Genomic DNA, 24,988 nt, shown 5'->3' with positions numbered 1-24,988 from the left:
CTCCCTGCTGTGGCCTGGGAAAGTAGTAGAAGATGGCCCAGGTGCTTGGGCCCCTGCACCCGCCTGGGAGACCCAGAAGAAGCTCCTGGCTCCTGGCTTCGGATTAGCCCAGCTCTGGCCATTGCAGCCATGGGGGAGTGAACCAGCACATGGAAGACCTCTCTCTCTCTCTGCCTCTGCCTCTCTGTAATCCCACCTTTCAAGTAAATAAATCTTTAAAACAAAAACAAACAAACGAAACGCCAGGGCTCGGGAGGCAGCTCATGCTCCAAGCACACGCTCCAGCCCCCGCTGCCACGGAGCGCCTCTCGGACCCACGGAGCCGGCCGCTGGCTGCACTCAGTGAGCCTCTGCGAGCCGCAGGGGCTCAGAGCCGGCCAGGACCCAGAGGAAGCGGCTCCCCCCGGCCGGGCCCGCAGGCTGGCCGACGCCCCGCTGCTTCTCGTCCCGAGGCTCCACGTGGGAGCCTGGGAGTCCCTGAAAGCTGCGAGATGTGTTCTTCCAAGGGCTGACTCATCTCACGTGGCTGGGGAGCGCCTCGGACAAACAACAAGGCCCCTTCTGGGTCACGGAGAGGTCTGGGAAAGAAACGCCCACCCCGCTCCTGCACACACAGAGCCCAGCGTGGGGCTCGGAGCCTGGACACCCCCAGTCCCGGCAGATGCGGCCCGGCATGGCTCACCTGTCTGCCAGCCGCGCGGCCTCCTGGGCCAGACTTCTAAAGCCGTTGGGCCCCACGTAGCGCTCCGAGGCGGCGACGTTCTGCGGGAAAGAACGGGTTAATGCCTCGCACGGGGCCACTGTCACGCCCGCCGCCCACACCGAGTCCTGCTTTACCACGCTGGGCGCTGGGCGCAGCAGGAAGCCAAGCCAGAAACGTCCGCACACAGCTGCACTCAGGAACTGTCCCCCGGGAAGGCCCAGGGCACACGCGCCAGCTCGCGCTCCACGGTAAACAGCTTCGTCACCGGGAAATGAGCACACACTGTTCCCACGGGGTCTCCCACCACGGCAGCTGGGGCGCTTCCCGCTTCCCTCACTCACGCGCACCGTCCACCCACGCCAGTGCCGCCCAGCCCTTTCCACGCGGCTGCAGGGCCTGCCCTCCTGCCCGCTGAGGCCGTCGCTGGGGAAACCCTCTTCTCCGAATCAGGCCCTCGGCCGGCGCGGTGGCACAGCGGGTCAAGCGGCCGCCTGCACTGCCGCTTCCCATGTGGGCGCCGGTTCAAGTCCCGGCTGCTCCACTTCCCATCCAGCTCTCTGCTGTGGCCTGGGAAAGCAGTAGAAGATGGCCCAGGTCCTCGGGCCTCTGCACCTGCGTGGGAGACCCAAAGCAAGCTCCTGGCTCCTGGTCCAGATCGGCTCAGCTCTGGCCACTGTGGCCATTTGAGGACTGAACCAGCGGATGGAAGACCTTTCTGTCTGTCTCTGTCTATAACTGTTCCTCTCAAATAAATAAAATTCTTAAAGAGAAAACCCTTCCCTCAGCGGGCTCCTTCCCTTCGGGGCCTCTGCTTGGCCTCTGCTCCCATCAATCATCCACTTGCTCATCCATCATGCGTTCACACAGCAGGCGCCGGCGTGCAGATGGGCACGGCACGTACAGGAGAGGCGGGGCCGGGGAGCACGTGGTGCGGAGGGAGCATGGGCACGGCACGTGCAGGAGAGGCGGGGCCGGGGGGAGCACGTGGCTGGCCATAGAGCAGGAGCCTGCAGCAGGCAGGAACCTGCGCGGCGGGGGCGCTAAGCGCAGGTGCGACAGAGGCAGGGAGGGGGACACCCGGGGCAAGAGCGCGCTGCAGCCCGGCGGCCCTCCCCACGCCAGACCAGGCAAACCCACGGTGTTTCGCAGCGCCGCGTCGCTCTCCTCCAGGCTCAGGCGCATCTGAGCGAGCAGCCGGCGAGTGTCCTGCGCCCGGCGCTGGTGCGGGGTGCCCAGGGCCTGCAGCCTCTCTGCCGTCCTCCCCAGCTCGGCCAGGCGTGCCCGGTAGCTGTTCTCTTGGCTTCTCATCTTGGCCAACTGGACACTGAGGGCTCTGCCCGCATCTGCACACAGAGGCGGGAAGAGAGGGCCGAGGGTCACGCACAACGCTGACCCCAGGGACCTCCATGTGCAGGTGCCGAGGCGGCGGGCAGGGGCGCTGGGCCACACGAGCACTCGGTCACCTTCTGAGCCCTGGGCCTCTCGCAGGATGTCCCGCAGCGCCTGCTCGGCCTGCCGCACCCGGCCGTCCAGCTCCGCGTTGGGCACCGCGCCGCCCTGCGCCTTCGACGCCAGGGCCTCCAGGCTCCACAGCTGCTGCATAAACGGATCCAGCTACAAGCGCACGGGAGAGAGGGCCAGGGAGAGGGTGGGACGGGGCCCAGGCCAGAGCCGGCCGGAGCAGCGGGGAGGCAGACCCCGGCCAGTCTGGGCCCAGGTGCTCGGGGTGAACCCCAGCCCCACAACTCGCCGACGGCGTGACCCTGCGCAAGTCACCCCTATGCCCACAGAATGGGACAGTGGAAACCATAAAACCACGTCACAGTGCTGCTGCTTGGACGCAGGGAGTTAACGTTGCGAAGTGAGGGCCGGCTAAGCCTCTGCCTGAGGCACTGGCATCCCACATGGGCGCCAGTTCTGGTCCCGGCTGCTCCACTTCCGAGCCAGCTCCCTGCTCATGGCCTGGGAAAGCAGCAGAAGACGGTCCAAGTGCTTGGGGCCCCGAACCCATGTGGGAGACCCAGAAGCAGCTCCCGGCTCTTGGCTTCGGATCGGCACAGCTCTGGCTGTTGCAGCCATTTGGGGAGTGAACCAGTGGATGGAAAACCAACCCTGCACCCCAACTCTGCCTCTCAAATAATAAATAAATCTTTAAAAAAAAAGTTTGCAAAGGCCCAGCACAGCGGCTGGCACCCGGAGCGTACAATGAGTCTAAAGCAGGTGGGTCTCCGTCTGGGCCTTCTCCCCTGCATCCCTCACCCCAGAGGAACAGAAGCTAACGAGCAGCAGCCGCAGCACCGAGCTCCTTCTCCCGCGGGCGGGCGGGAAACCCACGAAGCCCAAGCCTCTTTGGAAAGCGCCGCCCCTGGGGACCCATCATGGGTGTCACGGGCAAGGACCTGCCTCGGGAGGCAGCCCACTGGCCAGGGGCCTGGAGCAGCTCTGGGCTCAGCGAGGGCCCTGGGGCCAAGCCACTCTCAAGGACTGCAAGTGTTCCAAGCCCTGCTCGGCCCCCGCTTCTGAGGTCAGAACGCCTGCCTCCAACTGAGCCGCGGGGAGTGCCAGACAAGGCGCAGCTGCCGGGGAGCACGGAGCCGCTCACGGGACAAGACCGTCACGGGGCTTTGCGAACCTTGTTTACTTCTCTGAGAGATGGAAGGGGGAGGGGAAGGCGAGGTCCCTTACAGGCTGCTCACACGCCCCAACGCCAGCAAAGGCAAGCGCGGGGTCCCTTACGGGGTGGCAGGAGCCCAAGCGCTTAGCCACCGTCACTGCCTCCCAGCAGGGAGGGGAGCTGAGCGTAGACCCAGCTACTCCGGTCAGGGCACCGTCGCGCTGCCCGGCATCTCAACCACGGGGCCAGACACCGGCCCTCAGGGTTCGTCTGTGTGGGTTTTTGTTAGATTTATTTATGTATGTGTTTATTTGAGATGCAGAATGAGAGAGAGAGAGAGAGAGAGCGCGCGCGCTACCACCCGCTGGGTCACTCCCTAAATGTCGCACAGACAGCTGGAACTCCCTCTGGGTCTCCCATGTGAGTGACAGGGGACCGAGCACTTGGACCATCATCCGCCTCCTGCCCAGGCACATTGGCAGGGAGATGGATCAGAAGCAGAGCAGCCAGGACTCACACTCGGATACGGGGTGCGCCTGCGTGGCCAGTGGCAGCTGAGCCTGCTACGCCACACACCCAGGACACCAGGCAGGGCCTAGGGCTGCGCTGGAGCCGCCCTCCGGGCCCCTGGGGATTGGGTTCTGCAGGGTGGGGTGGAGGGGCGTGCACACCTGACTCTGCACTCGCTGATAGCAGGCAGGACAGCCGGCCGGTGCCGTGCGGGCAGGGGCGGCCGGGGCTGCGTGCTCACAGTTGAGGCCGCTGAACCCCGGCTTGCAGACACAGCTGCCGTCCCGTCGACACTGCCCCGGCTCCGAGCCCTCGGGGTTGCAGTTGCAAGCTGGAGATGAGAGACAGACAACACAGCCTGCCCATCACACTCAGCCCAGCGCCCCGCGGGCAACAAAGCCGAGAGGCAGTGGGGCGGCCGGTGGTGAGGAGCCCGGCACCCCGTCACGCCCTGTGGCCTGCAAGCCCAGCGCACGCGGTGTGGGCTGGCCCGAGTGCCCGGTGTGTGGGCCAGATGTCACTCTGGTGCTACGCTCAGCGCCTGCCTGGCCACTCAACTACCCCGAGATGCTCCGCAGACGCGCACGGGCCTTGCCCTCGGGGTGAGGGACGTTTCTCCCAGGCCTGCAGTGTCCCCGTCTTACTGAGGAGGCACGCCAGCTCGCGGGGGGCGAGGAAGCTGCCCGAGGGCCCGCAGCACGTGAGCAGGAAGCTGAGCCTCCACTCCCTTCCCTCTGCTCAGCCGGGGCTGCGGGAGGCGCCACAGGAACTTCCCCACCACTGCGGTGGCGTTGGCACAGGTTCCCGGCTGTGCGCCTTCCTCCGCTGCCTTGCTCCCGGCCGCGGCCTCCGTGCTCGGACAGTTGGGTGACAGCCTCACCGGCTGCGCACAGCAGGATTAAAGGCCACGCCCACTTTGGTGCAAACAGCTCTGAACACCACGCATACCAGGGGCTCTAAAAAAAGTTCACGGAAATGCACGTTTTGAAAATGAACTATGCATAGATTTCAAAACTTTTTGCACCAAAATAAACTTGTCTTTTTTAAAAAATTTTTTTGACAGGCAGAGTTAGACAGTGAGAGAGAGAGAGAGAAAGGTCTTCCTTCCGTTGGTCCACCCCCAAAATGGCCACTACGGCTGGCGCTGTGCCGATCCAAAGCCAGGAGCCAGGTCTTCTTCCTGGTCTCCCATGCAGGTGCAGGGCCCAAGCACTTGGGCCATCCTCCACTGCCTTCCCGGGCCACAGCAGAGAGCTGGCCTGGAAGAGGGGCAACCGGGACTAGAACCGGCGCCCAACTTGTCTTTTAATTTCACTTTTCCACGCACTTTCATAGCTCCCTAGTTCAGTGGAAGCCAGGGAGAGCTGCGTCCGGGACCCCCTGGGCTGGGTGGACGCCGCCGGCCCAGCGTGTGCGTGCTGCTCTTTCACCGCGACCACTGCTGTGAGGGCAGATGTGTCCCCACTGCGACCGCCACACCGCGCCCTGCCCGCACCTCAGGACTCTAAGGCCCTGGGCTACCCCCGCACCCTGCAGCCCAGGCCCAGGCTGGACATCGCCGAGCCCAGAGCTCCAGGTGGGGGGTGTGAGGGGAGGGGGTGGGGGAGGCTGGGGGAGGGTCAGTGGGGTGAGGGCCAGTGGGGAGAGGGTCAGTGGGGGGAGGTTCAGTAGGGGGGAGGGTTAGTGTAGGAGTAGGGTCAGTGGGGGGAGGGTCAGTGTGGGGGAAGATTAGTGGGGGGAGGGTCAGTGCAGGGTTAGGATTGGTGGGGGAGGGTCAGTGTGGGGAGGGTCAGTGGGGGTGGGGAGAGCCGGGGGGCAGAGCTGGGGGAGGCTCTGAGCAGCCTGCAGATCTCAGTTCTCCACCCTGGGTCCCCAGAGCCATTCCTGACTTTGTCTCCCACGAGCTCTGGAGTTCTGGGCACCAGGCCCAGTGTGGGGTCTCTGTGACAGCCACACGAGCCCCTACTCCTGGTCTCTGGAGTGCCACATCGGGGGGCTGCGCAGGAGAGGACCCGGCGGGGACCGCCCACCACTCTCTAGGCCTTTCCACCTTGCTGGCTTCCTCGGGGGCCTCTGACCTCTCGTCCCCCCCCCCTCACTGGCTGATTCGGGCTCTGTGCCTCCAGCAGCAGCTGTGAGCGCCGCTCCACCTCAGGAGGGGCCCAGGATGGAGCCCGCGCTCCCTCGGCCCTAGCGACGTGGACCGATCGCCTCCCGCCTCCCTCCTGGTTTTCCCAGCAGACAGCCTGCAGCTGTGTCCCGAGCCCTGGTCCAGGGGAGCCGGGTTGGAGGGCACGTCCGGGGAAGGGGCCGTCGCAGTCACAGAACGTGCATCGTGATCGCCCACTGCTGCACCCTGCCGCTGTGGGGCCTCCTACCACGACACTTGTCTGCTGCGTGGGGGGCCAGCGGGTCCCCGAAGTAGCCTGCTTTGCAGCGGTCACAGTGGGCGCCGGCGGTGTTGTGGATGCACTTCAGACACCTGCCCGTCAGCCGGTCGCAGTTCCCGGAGGCCCTGGGGTCCACGTTGTTGTTGCACAGACAGGGCTGACAAGGCCTCGTGGGGCCACGTTCCCCCAAGGGGTCCCCAAAGTAGCCATCGGCGCAGAGCTCACAGCGGGCACCTGGGAAGGAGGCGGCAGGGCCAGGCTCAGGGGCCTGCACTGCGGTCACCCTCTGGGAGAGCGCACGGAGGCCCCCGGGGGCAAGCTCTCCCGCTCGCCCCACGGCAGCACAGTGGCAGGGCCCAGCGGCCACCAGGCCCCTGAACAGGAAGAGCTCTGCCTTTAGGGCAGAGGGGGCGGCGCTGGAGGGGGTACCACGTCGTCCACAGAAACACCCACGACGGAACCCCCGGGAACGGAGGCCGAGGGAGCAGCCCGGGCTCACCCGCGGCCCCCGGCGGGCAGCTGCTGCACACCACCTCCTCCGTCTCCGGCATCACCGAGCAGCCGAGCCCATCGGGACACGGGCAGGGCTTGCAGCCGCGGGGGTCCTGAGGGTCGTTGTAGAAGCCGGCAGGGCAGTCGGCGCACTCGATGGCGGGGTTCTCGTCCCCCGCGTAGCAGTCCCCTGGGACAGAGGAGCGAGCAGGTGTCCACAGGCGGGGCCAGGGCAGACAGGCAAGCCTCTCTTTCTAGAATGTTCCCCAAAGAGCCCAAGCACCGGCATTCAGCCCTCCCGGCCCGCCGCAGGTCTTGTCCTCGCCGCCCTGACATCGGTAACTCAGCGAGGCGACCTCAATGCCATCCTCTCCCTGCCCCGCCTCTGACCCCCCCCCCCAACGCTGCCCAGCGCCCCGCCCCGCGCTGAGCCCTGCAGCCTCTTCCTGGCACCGGGCACCTTTCCCACACCCCTGTGGCATTCCAGGTGACCCCAGGCGGCCACCCGGCCAGCTGTCACCCCACTCACCTGTGTCGGGATCGCAGGCCCCGCCCCCTGGGCAGCTACAAGGAACACAGGTACCGAAAGGCCCCAGCCCCGCGGCGTCTCTCTTGTAGCCGGAAGCGCAGTCCTGGCAGAACTGGCCCCTGTACCCGGCTGGGCACACGCACTGCTCCACCCAGGGCGCAGGGGCTCCAGGGACGGGGCGGGCAGAGGTCAGGGTCACGTTGTCGAGGTACCCAGTGCCTGCAGCACAGAGGACAAGCTCTGAGCGGCCAGGCTGGGCAGGCCTCGCTTAGGGCTTTTGTGTTTCCTACCAGAGGCAGGCGGCGCTCGCCAGGCCGGGTGCGGGGGGTGGCTGCCCCCACAGGCAGGGGGTGCACTGGGCCGGGTGCGGGGGGGCAGCTGCCAGGCCGGGTGCGGGGGATGGCTGCCCCCACAGGCAGGGGGTGCACTGGGCCGGGTGCGGGGGGGCAGCTGCCAGGCCGGGTGCGGGGGATGGCTGCCCCCACAGGCAGGGGGTACACTGGGCCGGGTGCGGGGGTGGCTGCCAGGCCGGGTGCAGGGGTGGCTGCCAGGCCGGGTGCGGGGGGCAGCTGCCAGGCCGGGTGCGGGGGGTGGCTGCCCCCAGAGGCAGGGGGTGCACTGGGCTGGGTGTTGGGGGCTGCCTGGCTCGGGGCTCACGGGCTCTGCAGCTGGAGGGCCAGGGTTGGCCCCGGCACCACCCTCACCAGCCGTGTGGGTTTCCTCTTCCCTGGCTGCAGATATCGGGTCACAGCGGTGCCTGCATTTTTTTGTGAGAACTAACAGAGACGACGCGTGGACCGTAGCTCCTGGTGCAGCGGAAGGCTCGGCCTTTGGTTACCAAACACCTTTTCACTTCCTGCCATGTCGGCTGCACCGGCGACACGGAAACCATGTGTGTGGCTGAGCCTCCTCTACGTGAGGGCTATGGAGCTGGGTGGGGGGCTCTGAATGTGAAGCAGGAGCACCCAGCGTGCGGGGTTCAAGAGGGGACAGACAGGATCCCGGGGAGGCACGTGCTCCTCCCAGACAGTCCTCGCCCTTTCCCAGCTAAGGAAACACTCTCGCTGCCACCATGGCCACCTCCCACCTCGCGTCCCCCTACCCCACCCCGTGCCGGCCTGTTTCTAGAGAGACAAGAGCATCTCCTAGGCCGCAGAATCCTGGACTGCATCACACTCCCCATCAGCACCGTCGGGAGGGCTGGCCGCCCCGAGCCCCCTACCCTGGAGAGCAGAGCCAGGGCACCGAGGGCGGGGCGGGGGGCGCTCAGCCACTCACTGTATTCTCCGTACGTGGCTCGGATTCGGAGCGCCGTGAGGTTCCGCAGCAGCCGCCTGTACTCAAAGTAGCTCAGCTGGGGGCTCCAGTGACTGCTGGGGTGTTCGCTTAACCTGCACGATCGAAAGCCAGTCTCGACCCTGGCCGCCACTCCTCCCGCCCTACACAGGCTGTGCCTGTGCGCAGGGGAGCAGCCCGGCTCCAGGCATGGGCGGGGGGCACCCCGGCCAGGGCGGGCTGGGCCCAGGGTTCTGCTGCCCCAGCACAGCTGCTCCCAAGGGCCACACACGCCCCTCCACTCACGCATGGGCGCCGCCTGCCCCGACTCGGTCTCAGCCCCAACCTGCGAAGCCCCCGACTCCCCCTGCAGAAGGAGGCTCTTTCCGAGACCGCGCACGGCAACACCGCCGACGCCACGGTTGTGCAGTGTGCATTCGCGTCTCCCAGCCATGCAGCTCCCCTGGACACCAGTGCTCACGGACAGCGGCCCCTGAGCAGGGTCAGTGCCGGACCCTGAGCTCTCGGGACGCACGACGCTGTGTCCCGTCCTGGGGATAGCGCACCCTCCCCAGAGATGCACACAGGCCCCGAGATGGCGCCCCATTCGCACTCGGTCCCTCAGAGTGCAAAACTGCCCACGGCCACTGCAAGCCTCTCTCCTTCTCTACCAGGAGCGGCTGCTGGCATCGCTCAGGCCTCCGGCCAAGCCGAGCCCCTCCTGCGTCTCGGGCCCCGCAGACTCTGCCGCTGTCACCCGCTCAACCAGGCCCCTACATCCCCCACTGACCACACCGCCCAGCCAGGGCCGCACCGCCAACCAGGCCGCTGCACTGCCAGCACACGGGCCTCTCCTCACCTGAACGTGTACGTCCTGGTGACCCCGCACGGCAGCGCCTTGCCGCGTGGCATCAGGGGAGCTGTGACCCGCAGCCCGGCACCTTCCAGGATCACGTCACGGGCAGACGGCTGCCTGCCCCCCCGGTCCACACGGTAGTCGAAGGACAGCCTCTGCCCGTAGCTCACCTGTTGGTTCCCAAGGAACTTGGCTACGGGAGAGAATTTTACAAGAGAGACATCAGCGGCGCGAGTTTCCACGAGCGAGGGGGCTTCTGCCTCGGCCCGCCTTCCCTCCCGTCCAGCCCCGAAGCACCCTGTGTGACCCCGGCCATGCCACCTGCCGTGGGCCATCATGGATGGCTAGGCCACTCCATCTGCGAGAGGGTCACAGTCACGGCGCAGCCCGGGCACGGAGGGACGCGTGGGGCCCCGGCTGCCACAGCAGTGGCGTCCCGTCAGGTGAAGCCCTGCAGCGCACAGGGTGCCATGAGGCGAAGTTCTCTGCTCCCGGCTGACGGCCCAGGGGACTGGGGACACCTGGCCGGCACTGGCACGGCCCAGGGGACTAGAGATGGAGGCCACGGGCACCACCTGGCCGGCACTGGCATGGCCCAGGGGACTGGGGACGGAAGCCACGGGCACCACCTGGCCGGCACTGGCACGCCGCTGGGGGCCGGATACGGGTCCAGTTCTCCCCAGAGCCTCCTCCAAGGCCCGAGTATGAGAAACGCTCTGCTTGGCTTTTGTACCTGCCTCTCCGGGGACCCGCAGACCTGACCACAGCTCCAGGTTTCCTGCCCTGATGGGCAGCCTGGAAACTTCCATTCGATTCCGTAGGCCCCTCCGCCAGGGCCCGCCCCCCAGTCTCGGAGACCTCATCCAGCACAGCGTAAACCCCCTGCCTCCTGGGGACGCCTGCCAGCCCTACCCCACCCCCACCCCACCGCCACAGCGCACAGCGTCCCACACGTACCAGGAGCCACGAAATAGATGGGATCGGTGCGCCGGGCGGAGCTGAACACGTCCCGGTGGTGGGGCGACCACTGGAGCTTCGCGGGAGCCCCACTGCTGTGCACGGCCCTCCAGCCATCTGCATCTGTAACACGAGCAGACCCTGGGCTCGGGCGCCGGCCCCTCCGCGGGCGTCCACACCACACGTGGCCCCCGGCACCCCGGGGGCCGAGCCCAGCCTGACTCTCGGGGAAGGCAGCACGTTTCCATCTGCCCGTGTCTCCACCTCCACTGCCTGCAGGAAGGGGCCGGCCCGGGGGGGCGGGGGGTTCGGAGAGAAGCGTGGAGTCAAGCATATGGACCCCCCACGCCAACAGAGCCCTGGGTCCCCCGCGCCTCCGACCCTGCCATGAGCGACAGTGGTCCCGCTGGCAAATGTGGGTCTCATAAGCGCTCCAATCCCAACGCACGGGGACGGGACACAGGAGAGCCACACCCGGCCCCGCTGTCCCAGGTTCCTCCTTGGCCTCTGCTTCCTCCACACGTCAGGGCAGGCCCGGGCCCCGAGAGATGACGTGCTTGGAAACACGAGGCCCTCACCTCGGGGGAAGGTGGAGGAGACCTCGTGGACGCTGTAGCCCGCCGAGCTGCGGCAGCTGGCCGAGTGCCCGTAGCAGAAGCACTGGGTGCAGCCTTCGGGGTTGTTTGGCTCCAGGTGGTAGTGGCCGGGCCGACACCTGTCAGGGAACGGGATTAAGAGATCAAAGCAACAAGGTGGGGGGAGGGGAGGAGGTGCAAAGCCGCACAAGCGCGGAGGGGGGCAGCCGAGCCGTGACAGAGACCAGGAAGGGACTCCCGGGCCGGGCAGGCCAGCGGTCACTGCTGGGGCGGGTTTTGAATCTAGGAAGGCTCATCTTGGAGCACGCGAGTCCCTTCTCCCCAGCAGCCAAGGGCCACTGGAAACAGGCCGGGCGGCCGTCTGGCTGGCGTTCCCTCCGCCCAGTGGGAGAGGCTGGCCGGGTGCCAAGAGCCGCATTCTTGTAAGGGCACGAGGCCGCCTTCGCCTCCGGGCCCGCGCCCGGCCCTCTGCCCCCAGACTCTGCGGGAGAGCAGGGTTTGTCCCCAGGGAGCAGGTGAGGCTCCCAGGGCTGCACCTGCCCCACAGGGCTCAGTGCATGTGCGGCCACACCCCTGCCCTGAGTGCTGCTCCACTGTCAGACGGGATTTCTCCCAGAGCCTTAGCTCGGCCAGGACTCCCAGCGCATTCCACTTGGGCCTCTGGTGATGAAAGCGACGGCCCGGGGCAGAGAAGGCAGTCGGGGCGGTGGGGGGGGGGGGGGGGTCAGCATCCTGAAGCCTAGCTTTTGAGGACAGAGCTGGGATGAGGCCACCGGGTTTGTCAGGGGTTCCCTCACATGGCGGCCCAGGGCTGCCCTGCTGCCGCAGGCCACTGCCCACACACCTGTCACAGCGTTCCCCGGTGACAGCTGCCTTGCAGACACAGCGGCCCGCCTCACAGGGCCTGGCGGTGCCAGCGGGGTCACAGTCACACGGGGGGCTTCTGGGAAAGAAGAAAATGAAGTTTAGGGAAGCTTCGCGGCCACACACATGGAAGCCAACTGCTCTCACAGTCCTCGCGGACTGCGCCCCTGCCAAGGTCTCCGCTTGGGGCCGGGTCTCACCACAAGGGACCTGGGATTTCACTCCTCCTCCTCCCCCGCCTCCCCCAGCCCCAGCCAGGCCCCATCAGCCATTCACCTGCTTCCTGTGCCTACGGACTCGCCCACTGTGGACACAGCCTGCTCGCGGGCTCGTGCCCCGCATGGGCTTTTGTGCCTGGCTTCCCTCACTTCTCATCACGCGTGCAAGGCTCACCCCCGCCGTGCCGGGTGTGTGGACACGTGTGTGTCTGCTGTCCACGGAGGACACTGGAGCTGTCATACAAGACGCTGCCATGGTCACCTGCACACGAGTCCTCTTCGACACGTGCCCAGGAGTGGGCCTGCTGGCCGTGGCCGGCACGCGGTGTTCCAGGAAATAGCGTGAACACCCTGCCTCAGCCTCCACTGGCCCTGTCACTCACTCTGGCTGCAAGTCACACGTCCACCTCATCCATCCGAAGCCAAGCTCCCACCTTTCCCCCTCGGGTCTGCTCCCCCTCCGACTGCCCGAAGAACCCCTCCCCCAGCCCAGAGCACCCGCGGGCCTCCCTCTCCTGGGGTCCCCATGGAGGCCGGGTCCGGTTAGGAAACTCCTCCCCCTCCTTTGCCCTTTGATCCCACGCCCACCTCTGGCCTGCTCTCTCCCCTGCACTTATCCGGACCGGGTGACAATCAAGTTTTCAGCATCAGCTGGACGCCGAGCTCGTGGATACCAAGGCCACGGGGAACAGCCCCTGCCCAGGAGTGGTGAGGCCGGCCCCTATGGGACAGCCATGGCACCTGCCAGGCACGGCCGTGGACAAGACAAAGCCGCGGGGCTCGTGTTCTCTGGAGACCCAAAGAGCAGGGCCAGGGTTGGGGTTGGGGGGCGGTGTCCGTGAGGAGGTGGGGACGGGGACGCAGCCCTGGGGGCTCTGAGGAAGGACGCGTGCTCCAAGCTGGCCAAGGCCATGGTTGCTCCCTTGAGGAAGGGAGGGCGCTGCTGCGTTGGGCCTGGCGGGCAAGGAGAGACCTGGGCTGCGGAGAACTGGGGGCCCAGGGGCGCTAATGTGGGGTGAGCAGTGCAGGGCTGTGAACACTGGGGACCCGAGTGGGAGGTCATGGGGGGTGGGCAGAGCTGTGAACACTGGGGACCCGAGTGGGAGGTCATGGGGGGTGGGCAGAGCTGTGAACACTGGGGACCCGAGTGGGAGGTCATGGGGGGTGGGCAGAGCTGTGAACACTGGGGACCCGAGTGGGGGGTCATGGGGTGTGGGCAGAGCTGTGATCACTGGGGACCCGAGTGGGGGGTCATGGGGGGTGGGCAGAGCTGTGATCACTGGGGGGCCGGGGGGGGGGTCATGGGGGGTGGGCAGTGCTGTGAACATTGGGGACCCGAGTGGGAGGTCATGGGGGGTGGGCAGAGCTGTGAACACTGGGGACCCGAGTGGGAGGTAATGGGGGTGGGCAGAGCGTGAACACTGGGGACCCGAGTGGGAGGTAATGGGGGTGGGCAGAGCGTGAACACTGGGGACCCGAGTGGGAGGTCATGGGGGGTGGGCAGAGCTGTGAACACTGGGGACCCGAGTGGGAGGTCATGGGGTGTGGGCAGGGCTGTGATCACTGGGGACCCGAGTGGGAGGTCATGGGGGGTGGGCAGAGCTGTGAACACTGGGGACCCGAGTGGGAGGTAATGGGGGTGGGCAGAGCGTGAACACTGGGGACCCGAGTGGGAGGTAATGGGGGTGGGCAGAGCTGTGAACACTGGGGACCCGAGTGGGAGGTCATGGGGGGTGGGCAGTGCAGGGCTGTGAACACTGGGGACCCGAGTGGGGGGTCATGGGGGGTGGGCAGAGCTGTGAACACTGGGGACCCGAGTGGGAGGTCATGGGGTGTGGGCAGTGCAGGGCTGTGATCACTGGGGACCCGAGTGGGAGGTCATGGGGGGTGGGCAGAGCTGTGAACACTGGGGACCCGAGTGGGAGGTCATGGGGGGTGGGCAGAGCTGTGAACACTGGGGACCCGAGTGGGAGGTCATGGGGTGTGGGCAGGGCTGTGATCACTGGGGACCCGAGTGGGAGGTCATGGGGGGTGGGCAGAGCTGTGAACACTGGGGACCCGAGTGGGAGGTCATGGGGGGTGGGCAGAGCTGTGAACACTGGGGACCCGAGTGGGAGGTAATGGGGGTGGGCAGAGCGTGAACACTGGGGACCCGAGTGGGAGGTAATGGGGGTGGGCAGAGCGTGAACACTGGGGACCCGAGTGGGAGGTCATGGGGGGTGGGCAGAGCTGTGAACACTGGGGACCCGAGTGGGAGGTCATGGGGTGTGGGCAGTGCAGGGCTGTGATCACTGGGGACCCGAGTGGGAGGTCATGGGGGGTGGGCAGAGCTGTGAACACTGGGGACCCGAGTGGGAGGTCATGGGGTGTGGGCAGTGCAGGGCTGTGATCACTGGGGACCCGAGTGGGAGGTCATGGGGGGTGAGCAGAGCTGTGAACACTGGGGACCCGAGTGGGAGGTAATGGGGGTGGGCAGAGCGTGAACACTGGGGACCCGAGTGGGAGGTAATGGGGGTGGGCAGAGCGTGAACACTGGGGACCCGAGTGGGAGGTCATGGGGGGTGGGCAGAGCTGTGAACACTGGGGACCCGAGTGGGGGGTCATGGGGGGGTGGGCAGTGCAGGGCTGTGAACACTGGGGACGATGAGCGCCGGGGCCGGGACAGGGGCGTCTCTGCCGAGTCCAGCCGCCCTCCCAGCCCCCCCACACCCGCGGCCCTGTGGACTGCGGTCCTTCTCCATCTTCTTCCAGAAAACAAGACAAGGGGCTCAGGAGCTGCGGGGTGGGGGCGGGGGGGCGCCTGCTGCTCCAGGGTGGGGCTGGGACTCGGGCAGAGTGGGGGGAGTCTGGCCCACCTTCACCAACAGCAGCGGGCAGCTTGCTGACCCTCCGCTGGCTCAGGCCCCCACACCGACATGAGCGAGGCCGGCCCCACGCCCTTCAGGTCAGCCTGAGTGTGCACAGCAGGGGCTTGGGACGGAAGCCAGCGTCACTGCAGGGCCGTGCAGGTGACGGTGGCGGGCGCGCATGCTCACCCTGGTCTCTGGTCCTGGCTGCACCCGGCCTCGGTGAGCGTGTGGAAGCCTGGGTGGCACCGGTCGCACCTGTCCCCCGTCACCCCTGGCTTACAGCTGCACCGCCCAGCGCTGTCACACTGGGCCCCGAGAGAACCTGCAACCCCCAGGCAGGGGAGGGGAGAGGAGAGAAGGGAGGGAAATGGGTCATCTCCGGGAGAGCCCCCACCCCCACCCCGGGGAGCTCAATGAACACCCAGGGCCTCCCAGGAAGGGGCGGGGCAGGGAGGGCGCTCCCCTGTCTGCTCTGCTCTGGCCCCAGCGCTTCGCACAGGAGCTCTCGTAAACACGTGGGTCCCCAGGAGGGAGTGGGTGTCGGTACTGGGGGGGGCGTCCCCTCCTCCACGGGGCAGAGACCTCTCTGGAGCCCACTGCTCCAAAGAGCTGCTCTGATTCAGTCCTGCAAGCGCGCGCTGGGCGGCCAGTCTCTGCAGGGCACCCAGCGCCAGTGACTCCCAGCGAGGTCGTGTGGCCAAGGGGACATGGCAAGGCCAGCTGGGCCCGGAAACCTGTGCTCAGCAGCTCTCCGACTCGGATACAGGACCCAAAGCCGGCATGGAGCTGAGCCAACCTGACACACCCAGCAGGAGCCGGCCGGGGGGCCTGGGAGGACCCTCCAAGCACACTGCACCCACAACTCCGCTCCAGGGAGTCTGCCCGCCTTCGCACTCTTCCAGCTGCCGCTGAGAACTGGCTCCTCGTAACAAGGCGAGGCTCTCATTAGGCTGATGCCTGCTATACCACTAATGGATTTCTAGAGGTAACAGTGTCAAGTCGAGGTGCTCAGAAAACAAACCAGCCCGCCTACAGAGCGACCTCTCTACTCATTAACGTTCACTGTTTGCCTGCACCCATCTGTGCACACCCAACACCTGCTCTGGCTGCAGCCCAGTGTCTCCTGGGGGGCGCACAGCCCGCCAGGTGCTCCTGCTGTCTCCCCAGCAGAGCCAGAGCCGCAGAGCACAGGAACACATCCCCCCACCCACCTTGGGCAGAAGACTGCGGAGTGGGGAGGAGCGATCCCTGTAACTGCACAGACGGCTCTGTCCCTGGGCTGTCCGGGGGCGGGGGAGGACTCCAGCCAGCCGGCCCCCGGGGCGCCAGCTGCTTCCAGCTCCCTGAACACCCCGGAACCCCCCTGCAAGCTGCTGTGGACGCGGGTGACTCCCCGTGGCCCGGGGTCGGCCAGCCTGCCCCCTACTTCTCTTTCGCTCTCCCGCTCCCCCTGTTCTACCTGTGGGGCTGCAGCCGCAGGGCAGGCAGCGGTCCCCATCTCTGGGCCGGTAGAACCCCTCCCTGCACCTCTCGCAGTGGGCGCCGTCCGTGTTGTCTTCACAGTCCAGGCAGCGGAAGCCACTGCCCGTCTGCCGGTGCAGCTCCTGGTCGAAGATGCACCGCCGGGACCGCCCGCTGCACTCACACACTGCGGGGGACGGGAGAGACAAGTCAGAACAATCGGAGCAACGGCCCAGATTCCCGTCGTGACCCCGAGAGCCAGCGAGGGCTTCCGCGAGGTCACTTCACCCGGGACGGGGTGGGGGCAGGGGCGAGGGCGGGGGCGGTGAGCTGCAGCACACTGAGACCGCCAGGGTCCGTGCTCCCAACCCAGAAGCAGCTGCCACCCAGGACAGGGCGAGCACAGGGCTGCCAGATCACCCAAGCCTCCAGAGAAACCAGACGAGTGAAATGAGAGGTTTTCCAGTGGAAACTCCTGGTTTACAAATCTGTAAGGAATTCATTAAAAAACAAAAAACCACTGTGTGATTCCACACACCAAGAACACCGGCTGGAGAAGACCCCGGCACAGCAAAGGTGTCACCGTGCAGGCACAACACCCATCCCCCAGCGAGAGTCGGGGCCGGGAGCCGATCCCCCGACGTCAGAGGGGACAGTGGTGCCAGGATATGGACAGGTCGCCCTGCAGATGGTGCACAGAGACTGCGGTGGCTTGGCCAGCAGGGAGCGCGGGAAGACCCAGCGAGGTGGCTGGAGCCCGGCGGACTCAGAACCAGTTCTAGTCACAGCTCGCAGGACAAAGACGGGGGCCTTGAGGTTAATGGACCTGGAGGGGAGGCTGGCACTCTGGTGAAGTGGGCCAGGCTGCCCCTGACGCCAGCATCCCATATCGAACTGCCAGAGGGAGTCCTGGCTGCTCTGCTTCTGATCCAGCTCCTGCTAATGTCCCTGGGAAGGCAGTGGAAGGTGGCCCAGTGCTTGGGCCCTGCACCCACGTGGGAGACCCAGATGGAGCTCCTGGCTCCTGGCGTCGGCCTGGCCCAGGTCGGGCTCCTGCAGCAATTGGGGAGTGAGCCAGCAGATGGAGGATCTCTTTCTAGCTCTCTCTCTCTGCCTCTCTTTCTCTGTGTGTGTGTGTGTGTGTGTGTTGCTCAACCTTTCAAATAAATAAATAAAGCTTTAAATAAAAACATAAGAGAGTTGAACCAAAACCCAACTCTGGGCAACGCACTTCAACTCTCTGGGTGTTGATTTATTCACAGGGAGCAGCTCACCCCACTGCCCTCACTGACACAGACGCCTTTGTTTGAGCCGTCCCAGCCTCTTGCTTGGGAAAACTGAGCAGAGAGGGGGCGTGGCTGGACCCCCTGGACGGCTGACCTCACAGCTCAATCCACACTCCCAGGCTGGACCCCGTGGACGGCTGACCTCACAGCTCAGTCCACACTCCCAGGCTGGACCCCGTGGACGGCTGACCTCACAGCTCAATCCACACTCCCAGGCTGGACCCCGTGGACGGCTGACCTCACAGCTCAGTCCACACTCCCAGGATGGACCCCCTGGACGGCTGACCTCACAGCTCAGTCCAAACTCCCAGGATGGACCCCGTGGACGGCTGACCTCACAGCTCAGTCCACACTCCCAGGCTGGACCCCGTGGACGGCTGACCTCACAGCTCAGTCCACACTCCCAGGATGGACCCCGTGGACGGCTGACCTCACAGCTCAGTCCACACTCCCAGGCTGGACCCCGTGGACGGCTGACCTCACAGCTCAGTCCACACTCCCAGGCTGGACCCTGTGGATGGCTGACCTCACAGCTCAGTCCACACTCCCAGGCTGGACCCCGTGGACGGCCGACCTCACAGCTCAGTCCACACTCCCAGGCTGGACCCCGTGGACGGCTGACCTCACAGCGCTCAGTCCACACTCCCAGGATGGACCCTGTGGACGGCTGACCTCACAGCTCAGTCCATACTCCCAGGATGGACCCCGTGGACGGCCGACCTCACAGCTCAGTCCACACTCCCAGGATGGACCCTGTGGACAGCTGACCTCACAGCTCAGTCCACACTCCCAGGATGGACCCCGTGGACGGCTGACCTCACAGCTCAGTCCACACTCCCAGGATGGACCCCGTGGACGGCTGACCTCACAGCGCTCGATCCACACTCCCAGGATGGACCCCGTGGACGGCTGACCTCACAGCTCAGTCCACACTCCCAGGATGGACCCCGTGGACGGCTGACCTCACAGCTCAGTCCACACTCCCAGGATGGACCCCGTGGATGGCTGACCTCACAGCGCTCGATCCACACTCCCAGGATGGACCCCGTGGACGGCTGACCTCACAGCTCAGTCCACACTCCCAGGATGGACCCTGTGGACGGCTGACCTCACAGCTCAGTCCACACTCCCAGGCTGGACCCCCTGGACGGCTGACCTCACAGCTCAGTCCACACTCCCAGGATGGACCCCGTGGACGGCTGACCTCACAGCTCAGTCCACACTCCCAGGATGGACCCCGTGGACGGCTGACCTCACAGCGCTCGATCCACACTCCCAGGCTGGACCCCGTGGACGGCTGACCTCACAGCTCAGTCCACACTCCCAGGATGGACCCCGTGGACGGCTGACCTCACAGCTCAGTCCATACTCCCAGGATGGACCCCGTGGACGGCCGACCTCACAGCTCAGTCCACACTCCCAGGCTGGACCCCGTGGACGGCTGACCTCACAGCTCAGTCCACACTCCCAGGATGGACCCCGTGGACGGCTGACCTCACAGCGCTCGATCCACACTCCCAGGCTGGACCCCGTGGACGGCTGACCTCACAGCTCAGTCCACACTCCCAGGATGGACCCCGTGGACGGCTGACCTCACAGCTCAGTCCATACTCCCAGGATGGACCCCGTGGACGGCCGACCTCACAGCTCAGTCCACACTCCCAGGCTGGACCCCGTGGACGGCTGACCTCACAGCTCAGTCCACACTCCCAGGATGGACCCCGTGGACGGCCGACCTCACAGCTCAGTCCACACTCCCAGGCTGGACCCTGTGGACGGCCGACCTCACAGCTCAGTCCACACTCCCAGGATGGACCCCGTGGACGGCTGACCTCACAGCGCTCGATCCACACTCCCAGGATGGACCCCGTGGACGGCTGACCTCACAGCTCAGTCCACACTCCCAGGATGGACCCCGTGGATGGCTGACCTCACAGCGCTCGATCCACACTCCCAGGATGGACCCCGTGGACGGCTGACCTCACAGCTCAGTCCATACTCCCAGGATGGACCCCGTGGATGGCCGACCTCACAGCTCAGTCCACACTCCCAGGATGGACCCCGTGGACGGCCGACCTCACAGCTCAGTCCACACTCCCAGACTGGACCCCGTGGACGGCTGACCTCACAGCTCAGTCCACACTCCCAGGCTGGACCCTGTGGACGGCTGACCTCACAGCTCAGTCCATACTCCCAGGATGGACCCCGTGGACGGCCGACCTCACAGCTCAGTCCACACTCCCGGGCTGGACCCCGTGGACGGCTGACCTCACAGCTCAGTCCACACTCCCGGGCTGGACCCTGTGGACGGCCGACCTCACAGCTCAGTCCACACTCCCAGGCTGGACCCTGTGGACGGCCGACCTCACAGCTCAGTCCACACTCCCAGGATGGACCCCGTGGACGGCTGACCTCACAGCTCTGTCCACACTCCCAGGCTGGACCCTGTGGACGGCCGACCTCACAGCTCAGTCCACACTCCCGGGCTGGACCCCCTGGACGGCCGACCTCACAGCTCAATCCACGCTCCCAGGCTTCCTCACGGAACTGGGCCAAGCTGAGGCTCTCCCGACACACACCCGGGAAGCTCTGGTCGCTGTGTGCGCTCACCTCCAGAGCACAGCTGGTGTAGAGTTCACCAAGAGACAACCTCACCATCCTTTCATACCGCCTGCCCCAGCCACCTGCCATCTCCCTGCTCCAGGGCTCCGCTCTGAAGAACTGGGTGTTGCGACTTTAAACCCACAGCCACGTGGTGCCCACTGCAGCTCCCGCAGGGGAGGCCCCAGCGGCAGCCCCAGACCCTGCCCCGCAGGCCCGGCCTTGCTGGCCGCAGTGAGCGACGCGTGGGCAAAGGCCGCCCGGGCTACAGGAGCTGGGCACGCTGGGACGACGCTCTCTCTCCAGCCTTGCTGAGCCCTGCACTTGGCGCAACAGGGAGCGTTCCAGAGGTGCCCACCTGCAGAACCAGGGGCTCTCCACACACAGCCCCCTTCCCATCGCTGCCAGACACCGGAGACATCTCCCAAGTCCAGACTAACTCCCCGAAACTGGCCACTGGTCCTTCCCACCACTGGAAAACCTTGACCATTCGGGGTTCTAGAACATTCCCGCAAATGGGCTGAATAAAAGAGGTGAACACAGGTGGTGCTGGGGCCACTTCCTGAGCCTCCACTCCCACTGGCACGGCGCAGGCACACCGGGGACTCCACCGGGACAGCACCGGGGCGCAGGCACACCGGGGACTCTACCGGGACAGCACCGGGGCGCAGGCACACCGGGGACTCTACCGGGACAGCACCGGGGCGCAGGCACACCGGGGACTCCACCGGGACAGCACCGGGGCGCAGGCACACCGGGGACTCCACCGGGACAGCACCGGGGCGCAGGCACACCGGGGACTCCACCGGGACAGCACCGGGCGGGAGCAGGGCGACGCTGCCGAGGACAGGTGACGGGCAAAGCCCACCGCAGCCGGCGCCTCCGCCCGTTTCCCAAACAGACAGACTGGCTCCGTGCTGATTTCTAAGCATCGGCCAACAGTGTTTAAAGTTTCTTTTGAAACCAGGCAGATCTGCGCACACGGCCGTGCACTGCTGGCAGGAAAAGCCCACCTAGCGCTGGACGGAGAGAGTACCTGAGCCCTGGCACGCACCGCGGCAGCCCCCACCATTCCCTCCTGTCCTCTCCACTCACCTGCTCGCCCCCCCTCCAGTGCACACCGCACAGCACCTGCCCCAGGGCTCCCCACTGCCCCCTGAGCGCCCCCCATGCTCACCCCCCCAGTGCACACCGCACAGCACCTGCCCCAGGGCACCTGCCCCAGGGCTTCCCCCATGCTCACCCCCAGCAGTGCACACCACACAGCACCTGCCCCAGAGCACCTGCCCCAGGGCTCCCCCCATGCTCACCCCCTCAGTGCACTCCACACAGCACCTGCCCCAGGGCTCCCCACTGCCCCCTGAGCTCCCCCCATGCTCATCCCCCCCAGTGCTCACTGCTGCCCCCTGAGCGCCCCCCATGCTCACCCCCCAGCACACACCACACAGCACCTGCACCCTGGGAGGGCTGAGGGTGTTTGACAAGCAAAGAGGCAGATGGTCAGGAGACCCGGATGTGTCTCAGTCCGTGTGTCCCCACGTACCTGGACTTGCCCTAAAGACACAGACTTCCAGCAGTGGGCCTTCTCCCAGCCCCCAGGCGCCGGCTCTGCAGGAGGCCTCAATCAGAGCATCATGACTTCGTACACAATAAATCCATCAAGGGGCCTGCGCTGTGGCCACTCTGCCTGCAGTGCCTGCATCCCCTGTGGGCCCTGGTTCGAGTCCCGGCTGCTCCACTTCCGACCCAGCTCTCTGCTATGGCCTGGGAAAGCAGTAGAAGACGGCCCAAGTCCTTGGGCCCCTGCACCCATGTGGGAGACGTGGAAGAAGCTCCTGGCTCCTGGCTTTGGCCCGGCGCAGCACTGGCTGTTGTGGCCATTTGGGGAGTGAACCAGTGGATGGAGGACCTCTCTCTCTCTCTCTTCTCTCTGTATCACTGCCTTCCAACTGAATCAACTTTTAAACAAACACACACCTACATGTGCTGCTGCTGCCTGGCAGCTTCCTCGCCCCCTTCTTGTAACTCCCTCCCCAGGCCCCTCAGCGGTGGCTCTCGCGGGACCGACCCCCCACCCCGCCTCCTTCCTCCCCCCTGCTGTCCCTGGCCAAGGAGCTGTGTCCACTCCGTAAACACCGCTTGGCAGCTCTCGGACCTCACGAGCGGCCAGACTCCAAAGCAGGGCATTGTTCAGGTGGTTTTGCGTTCCTTTGGTTCGTCAGCGGCCTCTCCCTGGTTCAGCAGAGCAGGCGTGGGCCCGGGACCTGCCTCAGCTAATACAGGAGCAAACCCCGTGGGAGCCCAGGGGACAGCAGGGGTCCCTGAGTCCCGGGTGCCAGGTCCACTGTCGGCCTGGGCCCCTCAACGCCCCAGATCTCCCGGAAGCCAGGGTTCTTTGCGTGGCCAAAGGAGGCGACTCGTCAAGTTCACCCCAGTGCCTGGTCAGCACGTCTCAGGTGTCTCGGGCGAGATCTGAAGCGTGGGTGGTGCCCGGCGGCCCTCAGGCACTCATTATCATAACCACATGGCGCCCCCGGCGGGCCCACAGGTGCCTCTTAGGCAGGCTCCCAGCCACCCCCTGCCAGACACGGATCAAAGGGGCGCGGTCCACCCACCAGGCAGCGCCGCCGAGCACCCGGAGCCCGGCGACTCGACAGGGGACAGGTCGGGGCAGGCAGCGAGGGGCCCAGGCTGCTTCCAGCTGAGCCGAGCCAGGCCCGGGCGTGGAAGGAGACAAAACCCTCCCCAGGGCTGAGCTCAGGGCGGGGCCCTGGGAGGAGCTCCGGTGAGGCAGTCCCAGGGCTGCAGGAAGGTTTTGAGCAAGGTACGTGAGGAGCAGAAACGTTAGCCGTGGGCAAACGCGTGGCCTTTGTGTCCAGGCAGACGCCAGCCTGAATGCACTTGGGGGCTCTGGCCTGCGACCTGCGAACTCCTGGTGCCACCAGGGAGCCGCTTGGAAACAAAGGCCACGCCGCTCCCCGGGCAGCCTGGCCCCACACCCGCCCGTCGGCCTGTCCCCCACTTCCTGTCCCGTACATGGCACCGAGCTTTCCCACCGGCCTGCAGGCTTGCTCCCTCTGCTGCCCAAGCGCTGCCCCAGAGCACCCAGGCCGTCACCCCGGGTCCCCCAGAGGAGCCCATCAGGCGCCCCTCCCTCGTGGCCTCTGCCGCCGTCCCATCTCTCACTGTGTGCCCACTGCGGCCGAGCTGGCTCAAGGCCAGGACCGTGGGCTGGGTGGGAAGGGGAGGGATGGAGCAGGAGGGAGGCAGGGAGAAGGGGCCACAGGCAAGAGTCTAAACACCCAGAACCCCCAGAATCCCGGGACCACTGGGAATCCCCCAGCACAGCGCACAGAGGTTTCACTGTCCACGTCGTGGCGTTCGGTGTCACAAACACAGACGGCCAGGCAGGGACAGGAAGAGATGGGGAGGGGCGCTCCCGGGGGCTGCTGCACCCCGCAGGTGACGACTCCCCACCGGACCGCTCCCTGCACCCCGAGCTGCCAGTCCTCCCCCAATGGGAGCACGGGCAGCGCACCTGGCCGCGGTGGGGCGACCTCAGGGCCCAGGAATCCGAGCGTCCTGTCTGAACCTGCGGCTGCCAGCACTCCTGCCTCCCAGCCGCGCGGGGCTCACCCGGGTCTGAGAGCCGGGAGGCGACATCACGCTGTCTGCAGCGTGTGTGTGGAGGCCATGCTCAGTCCTCGCCCTCCTCCCCTTCCCGGCCCCTCCTGTCTGTGCTAGCCCTACCCAGCCCTGCCCAGCAGTGCCCACCCGCGGTGGGGGCAGCCTGGCTCTGCAGGACCCCCGGAGAGCCGCCCATCCGGACGCCGCCCTCAGCCTGTCACGCCTTCTCTCCAACATCTCAAAAGCAGGAAAAACTCTGAACACAACTGTGGGCGCCCTGGCCTCATAGCTGCGCCATCTTTCCCGTCTCCCTGAAACCTGTGCGACACGAGGCTTCCCCCACCCATCGCTCCCCGCACCGCACACCGCGTCCATTCTCCCCACAGCCACTGCGACCGCGCCCACCACGCACATCCCCGCGGAACATGGCACCCATTCCTGTACCACCACCACGCCCACCCCACATGCACCCCGCGTCTAGGCAGAACCCCAAACGCATCCCTCCGCGCACCCCGCACCACACCTGTACCCACAGTGTCCGGGCAGAACCACCCACCCCACACCACTCCTGTACCCACAGTGTCCGGGCAGAACCCACACCACACCTGTCCCCACAGTGTCCGGGCAGAACCACCCACCACGCACCACACCTGTCCCCACGGTGTCCGGGCAGAACCACCCACCACACCTGTCCCCACAGTGTCCGGGCAGAACCCCACACCACACCTGTCCCCACAGTGTCCGGGCAGAACCCCACACCACACCTGTCCCCACAGTGTCCGGGCAGAACCACACACCACACCTGTCCCCGCGGTGTCCGGGCAGAACCACCCACCACGCACCACACCTGTCCCCACGGTGTCCGGGCAGAACCACCCACCACACCTGTCCCCACAGTGTCCTGGCAGAGCCACCCACCCCGCACCACACCTGTCCCCGCGGTGTCCGGGCAGAACCCGCACCACACCTGTCCCCGCGGTGTCCGGGCAGAACCCACACCACACCTGTCCCCACAGTGTCCGGGCAGAACCCCGCACCACACCTGTCCCCGCGGTGTCCGGGCAGAACCCGCACCACACCTGTCCCCACAGTGTCCAGGCAGAACCCCACACCACACCTGTCCCCGCGGTGTCCGGGCAGAACCACCCACCACGCACCAC

At 66.3% G+C, this 24,988-nt stretch overlaps 1 protein-coding gene across 2 annotated transcripts in view; it reads right to left on the bottom strand.

Moving 5' to 3' along the window:
- The window catches only part of LAMC2 (laminin subunit gamma 2), a 48,278-nt gene that overhangs the window by 11,597 nt on the left and 11,693 nt on the right, over window positions 1-24,988 (bottom strand). The window contains exons 2-15 of one of the 2 annotated variants that reach the window (XM_062211474.1): window positions 16,313-16,501; window positions 15,040-15,175; window positions 11,767-11,865; window positions 10,905-11,041; window positions 10,327-10,449; window positions 9,373-9,562; window positions 8,517-8,629; window positions 7,239-7,457; window positions 6,717-6,899; window positions 6,206-6,451; window positions 3,989-4,158; window positions 2,167-2,317; window positions 1,841-2,046; window positions 683-762 (exon numbers count right to left, since the gene is read on the bottom strand). In XM_062211474.1, coding sequence (XP_062067458.1) covers window positions 683-762; window positions 1,841-2,046; window positions 2,167-2,317; window positions 3,989-4,158; window positions 6,206-6,451; window positions 6,717-6,899; window positions 7,239-7,457; window positions 8,517-8,629; window positions 9,373-9,562; window positions 10,327-10,449; window positions 10,905-11,041; window positions 11,767-11,865; window positions 15,040-15,175; window positions 16,313-16,501 — 2,242 coding nt within the window. The remainder of the gene's footprint in view (window positions 1-682; window positions 763-1,840; window positions 2,047-2,166; window positions 2,318-3,988; window positions 4,159-6,205; window positions 6,452-6,716; window positions 6,900-7,238; window positions 7,458-8,516; window positions 8,630-9,372; window positions 9,563-10,326; window positions 10,450-10,904; window positions 11,042-11,766; window positions 11,866-15,039; window positions 15,176-16,312; window positions 16,502-24,988) is intronic. The other variant, XM_062211475.1, reaches the window with a different exon arrangement.

The sequence above is a fragment of the Lepus europaeus genome, chromosome 14 (assembly GCF_033115175.1).
Source record: "Lepus europaeus isolate LE1 chromosome 14, mLepTim1.pri, whole genome shotgun sequence".
NCBI classification, from domain to species: Eukaryota; Metazoa; Chordata; class Mammalia; order Lagomorpha; family Leporidae; genus Lepus; species Lepus europaeus.
Note: the sequence above shows the minus strand (reverse complement) of the source record. Positions and strands in the feature narration are given on the sequence as shown.